The 9,124-nt window shown below is 29.9% G+C and overlaps 1 protein-coding gene across 2 annotated transcripts; it reads right to left on the bottom strand.

Moving 5' to 3' along the window:
• Positions 1-464: 464 nt before the first annotated feature.
• Positions 465-3,342, bottom strand: LOC127076636 (uncharacterized). Of its 2 annotated transcripts, none has more exons than XM_051018343.1 (2): positions 3,053-3,342; positions 465-2,062 (listed from the first exon to the last, which is right to left on the bottom strand). In XM_051018343.1, exon 2 carries the CDS (start codon positions 1,997-1,999, stop codon positions 689-691), a length of 1,311 nt encoding a protein of 436 aa, XP_050874300.1. In that variant the 5' UTR covers positions 2,000-2,062; positions 3,053-3,342; the 3' UTR covers positions 465-688. The 2 variants fall into 2 exon arrangements, with proteins under 2 accessions (XP_050874300.1, XP_050874301.1); XM_051018344.1 differs by lacking the exon at positions 3,053-3,342 and adding an exon at positions 2,639-3,008.
• Positions 3,343-9,124: the final 5,782 nt, after the last annotated feature.

Consider the following 9,124-nt stretch of genomic DNA (forward strand, 5'->3'; position numbering starts at 1 on the left):
GAACACATCAAGAAGTATGATAGAAATTCTATGTTACCATTGTTGATAATTTGGAAGTTAGAACTCAGAACCTTGCTGCTAGCATCCTTGAGCTTGAGCACGTTTTTCAACAATGTAGTTTCACAATTTAGTATATCTTTATTAAAATTATATGGAGTAACTGATAATTTGGTCATTTGAGTGTGATCTATATCCTATAATCTCATTATATTAAATTATATAACAGATAGTTTGGTCATTTGAGTATGATCTATACCCTATTTATTTGAGTGTGATCTATATCCTATAATCACATACAGAATAGTGATTAAAACAACAGGTTCAAAAGGCATTGCATATTCACTTTTTGTAGTGATTAACCAGTCAAAAAGTAACAACTCTGTTATGTAAATCATGAACCCAAGTCACACCAATAATGAAAGAAAGATGATAAAGCAGCAATGAGTGGTAGAAGCTTTTCTAGATGAGGTCAAATTTAGATAAGTTCATTAGTTTAAGAGCTTGTTTTGTGCATCTTAATTAAGAGTACAAAAGTTACATTGTTATATAGCCAAATACATCATCATATTGCTAATGAGTTGAAGAATTTTCAAAAGAGCAATGTGTGGCAACTTATGCTGTACAATTTTTGTAAACATTGCATCAATGAAAACCATTCACATTCATTCATGATATTGTTTAATAATCATCAATTACCCTTGTTTTTCACAGAGTTTCGAAACGCTCTTCTGAGCTTCCTTCGGAAAGGTTTACACGCCTCGATACTGAGGTCAACGGCTGCTGCAAGTGCCATGAAGATAGCAGCATCTTCCACGCATGTCACGTGTCGCAATGCCAGCTGTACTAACGGTTTGCTACGCTTTCCTTCACCTTGAACTCTACAGCTCATGACGAAACCTCCAACAACTGGACTCAGCGCGCCAAAGTCTCCGCTACTTTGTGGACTAGGTATTGGAGTTGTTGCAGAAGTCACAGTTCTCATGTGTTTTTCGGTATCAATGAAAAACTCGCCACCCTTTTCGGCATTTATATGTATTTCTGACATGAGAAAATTGCCTCCGTCTTGTGGTTCGGATAGAAGATGGAATTTGCAGCATATAGTGTCTTTGATTCCTCGCTCGCGCCATGCTTCGAGTTTTCCCCACGGCTGCCAGCTCTCGGATCTACCAACATCGGGACGAACAATCAACCAAGCTCCAGGGTTGGATCTGGCAACCCAATCACAACCCGAAGACGGAACAAAGGGAGTTGTTATGAAGGCTGCAGCTACAGCCGAGCCAGATAGATCATGTATCTTCACCTTCCACCCTTTTCTCTCTCGTCTCTCAGTGTCTACGTCAGACGCGTCGTTTGAACCCGACCAGTAAGTGCTCAACGAATCCATCTGAGAAACCCTGTCTTTACTAAACTTGCAACTGAAGATTGGCTGTTTGATTAATCCTTGCAGCAGAACTACCTGAGGACTCGATATTGTTATATCTTCAAACCGGAATACATATCTAGGGTCAGGATCTAGTTTAACTCTCAAATGTAATTCTGCACCTGGTTTACCATTTTCCTGTTTGTTTTTGCCAATACCGATCCATCCGTTAAAAAGAATCAAAGGTTTTCCTTCGCACCATTCAGGACTAACCTGCATTTTAAATACGCCGATTTGCTGTCTTTTGACACTAACTCCACAATGGGATCCCTTCTTCCCTGAAAACACGACGATCTCCAAATAAGCATGAGGGTTATAGAAACAACCAGGAGCTAACAATGCTTTTAAATCAGATTCCTCGAGGTAAAAGCTTGAAGCGCTGTTCTGTGTATGTATAACATCGGCCGAGGTTATCAAGGGGACTGGCGACGTTTGAACAGGAAAACCTCGAAGCCGTATCTCACAAACGTAAGATGAAGAGAGACTGTGAATTTCGGATTTTCCAGTGCTCAGTTCAATTCCAATATTTCTCAAACCTAGAGAGCCTATCGACAACCTAATAAAGGCCTGTGGATCCATATACTTGTCACAACTGTCTCATCATTGTATCTAAGACATTACTTTGGCAAAAAAAAAGATGCCCTGCAAAATATAATATACAAATTATAATCTTATCATGAATAAACCAAAATAAAGGACGCACTTGTTCAAAGATCAAAGTTTTGATGACTTGGTCGTCAAGGTTGGGATAACATATCTAGAAAACAACTCTCGTTAAAAAGGCCCATTGACAAGAGTTTGGTCTTGTAACTTCAAGGGACAGGGCTCAAATACCTCGGGTACGGTCGTAGAATGATCATTAGTGTCACTTTAATTAATAATCAAGCAGCTTATAATGAGGGAAAAATTGTATGAGCAATCTATTAAGTTCACCAGTCACACAAGCTTTCTCAACCTCTAAAGAAAGATATATGAAACAACAAGAACTTCATAGTGAGGTGAAATTTGGTAGAAGAAAAAGAGAGTCAAACAACCTTCTTTTTCTCTCTTAAACTTAAACCTTTATTACATGTTTCAAAGTAAACCCATTTCTCAATTGAATAATCAAATGACTAAGTCAACTAAACCAATCTCAACAAACTCAAGTACCCTAGAAATGAGGAAATTGAACCAACAAAATTATAACAGAAACAATCAATACAGAAGCAAATCAAATACCACAAATCCAAGCAGTTGAGAAACCTTTGGAATGAATCTAATTGGTTGCAGAAGCAGTCAATTATGATGAAGACAAAAAACTAAGTGAAAAAATTTGTGTTAAGAATCCAATCCATAAATAGCATCAAACAAAAGCAAGAAGTGAAGCACAATAACAAATCATAAATCATGTATGAACACAAGAAAACAAAAGTCAAAGTCATAAACAGATAATAAAGCGTGCCAGCAAAATGCAAATTGCAAACCCAACTCACTATAGTTTTCATATAATGCACCAACCTTTTAAACAAACATATACATACATACATAGATACATACGTATAAATACATATACATGTATAAAAAAAAGTTAAAGTGTAAGAAAAGAATGGATTTTTAGATGAAATACAGAAAACCCAGCTCAAAAAATCTAACCTTTTTTGCAGTTTCCAAATTCCAAAAGGTGAAATGGGTAAAAAATTGATGGGTTGGGTGAAACTTGAAGAAGGGGTTTTGAAGAAGAAAAAAGTGAAATGATGTATGGATTATGGAGTAGTGAGAAATTGAGCTGAGAGTGCACAGATCACGAGAAGAAGAAGAAGAATTAGCGAAAAATGAGTGAGATGTTTGCGCTAATAATCTCCTTTTATTCTTGTGTTTGTTTCTTTCTGTGCTTTTTTTTGGCTGCAAATGCTGTGTAGGAGAGAGAGAGAGAGTTTGAACTTTGAAATATTGTCTTTAGCTAGTTCTTTTTAATTTATTACTAGATTTTTTTTCTTTTTCAAAATTATTCTTAAATCAATATTTTCACTTATCTTGAATATATATAAAATATTTGATTGACAAAAACTACTTCTGTTTTGTAATATAAAGTTTTATTACTTTCATAAATATTAAGAAATATACTCATTACAAAAAAATTAATAAAGATTTTATGAAATTAAATTTAGGTAATTGCAATAAAAAAATTTAAACAAGAGAATAATAAATATTTAAAAGTATAATAAAAAATTAATATCATTAATAATAATAGGATTTATATTTTGTATAATTATTTTAAAGTGATATGAAAAAAAATATCAAAGATAATATATTGTCGGTGTAAATTAATTTTATATCATCATTCAATAGAATTATAATACTAATTTATATTATATTAATATTTTATAATTGAAAAATTAATTTAGATAACACACGTCTCTAATTAATTGAGAGTGTACATATATTTTATATTACTGTCCATATTTTTTTCTTATGAACAAATATAAAAAGTATTTATATATTTAGATTAAATATATTAATTTTTGCTGATCAAACTTTCTTTTATATTTGATATTAGAATATATAGTGATAAATGACAAAAATTAAATAAAATATTAGTAATTTTATTTTGTAATATTGTCAAGAACTCATATTTGTGTTTCAATATTATAATAGAATGTAGTTTTGATTAGTTAAATTTCATTAACCAACTTTATTTTACTATTAAAATTTATTCTTAATATCTGTGTATTTATTAATTAATTTCATAATTTTATTAATCAACATTTTATTTTTTATTAATCAATTTTGCTTTATTACAAAAAACTATTTTTAATATTCAAATATTTTATTAATTAATTTCATCACTTTATTAATCAATTTTTTACTTTTTATTAACCAACTTTATTTTATTATTAAAAATTATTTTAAATATATGGTGTTTATTAACCAACTTCATAATTTTATTAACCAACATTTTATTTTTCATTAACCAACTTTATTTTATTATGAAAAACTATTTTTAATATATGAACGTTTATTAAATAATTTTATCACTTCATTAATCAATTTTTTACTTTCCATTAATCAATTTTATTTTACTATTAAAAATTATTTTTAATGTCTTAGTGTTTATTAACCAATTTCATCACTTCATTAACCAACTTTTTATATTTTATTAATCAATTTTATTTTATTATTAATAATCATTATTCATGCACTATTTATAAATATAATTTTTATTTAAAAAAAACATTTTTTATCGTATAAATACGATGAATAATATATATAGTGTAAATATTAATATCATAAATAGGTGTCAAGATAGCATTATATTAATTATACTAATGTGGTTGTGATAGTAGTGCTACTAATTCTCTTTTTGTTAATACTCTCTCAAAGACTCACTTTCAAAATGAGTCATATAAAATAACATGACTCACATACATTAAGTGTTTTTTAATTAAAAAATGTATTTTAAAGGGTATAAGGGGTACTAAATTCATTACAAATACACTTAGGTTTCTCTTAGGATACAAGGCATCGTATTATTGTCAATCCATTCTAACAACATACACTCATCAATTCCTCTATATCTAACTACAAACTATTTCCAAGAGACCAAGTTGATATGAGCCAAAGCTTCTTCCACTCCTTTCTAAACCAAATAGACCAAAAAATTGGCAACCACAACAAACATATCATATTACCTTTAACTCTTTCTTTTAGATTTTTATAAAACTCCTTGAAGTTGTCAGCAATGGAGTTTTCCATTCCCTTCATATACATACTAAGCCAATGACAAACTTGCCTCCACAGTTGAGTCGTGGAAGGACAAACCAATAACAAATGAATAGTTGTTTCTTCATCTCCAAAATAGACTGAGCAAACAAGGTTATGACTTATATGTATGACTTATTTTCAATGTAAATTCACTTTTGTGGTTAGCTTATTGAGTATGAGCCTCCATCCAAAAACTTGAATTTATCTTGGAACTTTCGACTGCCACATAATATCCAACTCTCTTTGCATAATATTTGTAAACATAGAACATGCATTAAAACAATCAACCACCATAGAGCTTTTTTTGAGAAATAAACCATTTTTATTCCTCTATTACACAGAGCTATCAACCACTTTCTGCTTAGACTATACTCCATGCAAACTGACAAGCATATTCTCCAATTAAGCCTCACTCACTTCTTATTGGGTGCAAGTGTGAGTGATTAAAGCCCCACATTGGCTATGAATGGGTGGAATAGTTGATTTATAAGAGAGAGAACTCATTTACCTAACACTTTAAGGTTTTTGGGTTGAGATATGGTGTCTCCCTCTCTTGTGATCCTAGAGCATTAGTCATATTGGTGCTCCCGACTCTCCAACAGTGGTATCAAAGCTCGATTCGGCTTTATGGGAGAAGCGGGAGCTGGATTCGATGTTGGATCCTATTATAGGATGTGGGGGACTCACACTTGCGAGAGAGAATTTTTGATACAAGTGTGAGTGATTAAAGCCCCACATTGTCTATGAATGGGTGAAATGTTGGATTTATAAAAGAGATAACTCATTTACCTAACAACTTAAGGTTTTTGGTTGAGATGTGGTGTCTCAATCTCTCGTGATCCTGGGGCATTAGTCATGTTGGTGCTTCCAACTCTCCCAGACTTCCTAACACTTTTATCGGTCGATTATCATTTATAATAGTGTCTTAGTTCCAGGAATTCTCAAAATCAAAATCCTAACATTGCATAGACAAATAAGGTTGGGAATAGGCTACAAAGGGGTTCATTCCCTAACCGGTTATGCTTCCAGAACTCAATATCTTTATTATCTAATATACATATTAAGTTACTTGTAAACCAATTTAGTTCATCCACATGTGAAGAACTTATTGGATTCCTCCAGCATAGAGAGTCCCTCTTGCCACTCATAGGGTTTACACCATCAAAGGTCTTTGCTTTGATGTCACCATACCTATAAGACAAAAGATAATTCTAAATTTCCACGTGCTCATTGAGAATTCACCATTTCCACTTGCTAAACATTGTTAGATTAAACCATTCATTATGCTTGACTACAAGCCCTCCATTTTTTTAGCCTTGCAAACTTGAAACCAACTTAACCAATTCATATTCTTCCTCTCTTCAATACCCCATAATAAATCTCGTTGTAGTTTGCTAATCTCTTAAATGACAAAAAATGATGAGTGTTGTAGAAAGTGCTTATAGGAATGACAAAAAGTTCATACCCGTAGATAAAATTCGTCACGGAAATGGGGCGGATAGCTTAATCGATATTTGTGGATATAATAAATGAATATTTAAATATTCATTTTTTAATGGATATGGATGCAAATTTAATGATGTCCGCGAATATTCGTATCCGTTAAGAAATTATATAAATTATTTAAACCTCACTCGTTTATTATACTTTGTCTTTTGATTTTTTAAAATATTATAAGTTTTTTTTTGAAGAAAATCTTTCTCACTCCATACAAATTTTATTTGACAATTTCATATTTAAATTTTTTCTACACTTCAAACATCACTTCAACAATTTCAATCAGCTATTACCGCTCTTCCTCTGTCCAACCAGTGTCTTCCTTCATACTCCTCTCTCAATTTAATAATTTCTTGATTCTCAATATCTTTCATTTTTTATTAAAAATAAAAATTTATGGATATTATGTTTGAATGTTATTATGTTTTTGTGAAAAAGTAGGAAATTAATATGATAAAAATTTGTTATTAAATTGAGAGTGAATGGTATAAATGTTATGTGATGATAAAATTTTGTGTCTTTATAAGAAACTAGAAATATTTTTTTATAAAGTTAATTTCAAAAGAGAAAGTTATTCATGAATATCTAAAAATATTCACGCATATCTTAAAACCCGCATATTATCCACCTAGAGAATACCCATATATATATATATATATATATATATATATATATATATATATATATAATATATATATATATATATATATATATATATATATATATATATATATTATATTATATATAATATAAAATTAATGGAGTCGACATGGAGATTATATTATTTGCCTCATGGATATTCATTCACATTTTTAGCTGAAAGTGAGTTATATAAATGAAAAAAAATATATTAATATTATCATGTATTGGTTTATTTATCTTTATCTAAATATAAAATTGAAAGATATTAAATTAAGAGTAATACAAATAGTAATGATTAAAGAATTTAATTGATATACATTGACAGTGTAAAGATTTTTTATACTCTCAGTTAATCACAACCATTGATTTATTCAAAATGTTTGACTTTTATTTTAATCACTTAAAAAGTAATACAAACGGATGATTGTGATGCATTGACAGTGTAAAACTTTTTACACTGGCAATGCATAACAATTAATCTCATAATTAAAAATATAAAATTAAAAATATTGGACATTTTAAAATTATTTATAAAAAAATATGCTACTTAGTACCTTTCCATCTCAAAATGATTGTTATATTGAACACTTTTACATAAATTAAGAAAATGTGATAAAGGAAAGAGAGAATAATAATTTTATCAAATTATTTTTGTTTATTATTATTGTATTTAAATTTTCATTAGTGTAATATGAAAAAAGTAGTAAATTATGAATATTAATTAAGGGATACAATTGAAAATCAAAATTAAGATTACAATGAAAACTAAAAAGAACACTTATTTTAAAATAATTTTTTTGATAAATGTGACATTTATTTTAAGATGGAGGGAGTAATATAGAACATTGGGATTATTAATCATGTTATGACATAATACCACTAATGTTATGTGAAAGTTACGTAAATTGGTGTATCGAAATTATTAATAAAAAAGCAATTTTATCAATTGATTGCAAAATCAAAGAAAAAAAAGTTAAGTTATGATATTAAATTTGATGATAAATTATATAATTTTATCGATTTATTTTTAGAGGAGAAAATTAACTAATGATTGTATAATACAAACTTTGAAATTTAAAAGGTGAAATAAAATCATTTTTAAAGTTTAAAATAGTATTAATTATCATTTTATCAAAATTATCCATAGCTTTTTATTTAAAGAAAAAAAATGAAAAAAAATAATAAATAATTGAAGATATTTTTTAACGCAAGAAATCAACATTGATAATTAAAAAAAAAGTTTATTCTATATCATCCAAATAATTCAAACCACCAAATACCAAATCGAACAAAGGTCACCTTCTGACATGAACCAAACCTAAGAAACATATGAAACACTTGAATAACCGACTTATAGAGAGGCCTAAATTTATCCATCCACATGTACACCTTATACCATAATGTGGACGCAACATCGCAGAAAACAAACAACTGATTCCAACTGCCCTAAACACATAACATACTTCACCCCACTATATGGAGGCAAAATACTTCGTATGTGAAGGTTCTTCTTAATTGGAAACCTGTCCTAAAGCAAATGACAAGAAAAACCTCCACTTTGGAGGGGTCTCACACTTCCCTAACCCTAGCCAACCCTTGGATAACCCGTTCTGATCTACTTTCACTCGCACCAAACAAGTTAGAAAGATAAGAGTAAGTAGACTTCCATGGAGAAACTACCCATAAGATCTAGAATTCAAACCTAAATATCCATCTGGCCCTGTTTAACCATTCCACCTACCTGCTATAAAGCAACTGATAAGAAAAACCTCCACTTTAGAGGGGTCTCACCCTTCCCTAACCCTAGCCAACCATTGGATAACC

The sequence above is a fragment of the Lathyrus oleraceus genome, chromosome 4 (assembly GCF_024323335.1).
Source record: "Lathyrus oleraceus cultivar Zhongwan6 chromosome 4, CAAS_Psat_ZW6_1.0, whole genome shotgun sequence".
Taxonomy (NCBI): Eukaryota; Viridiplantae; Streptophyta; class Magnoliopsida; order Fabales; family Fabaceae; genus Lathyrus; species Lathyrus oleraceus.

Excerpts from the sequence above, each read along its gene's own strand:
- LOC127076636 (XM_051018343.1), bottom strand. The coding sequence starts at position 1,999 with ATGGATCCACAGGCCTTTATTAGGTTGTCGATAGGCTCTCTAGGTTTG.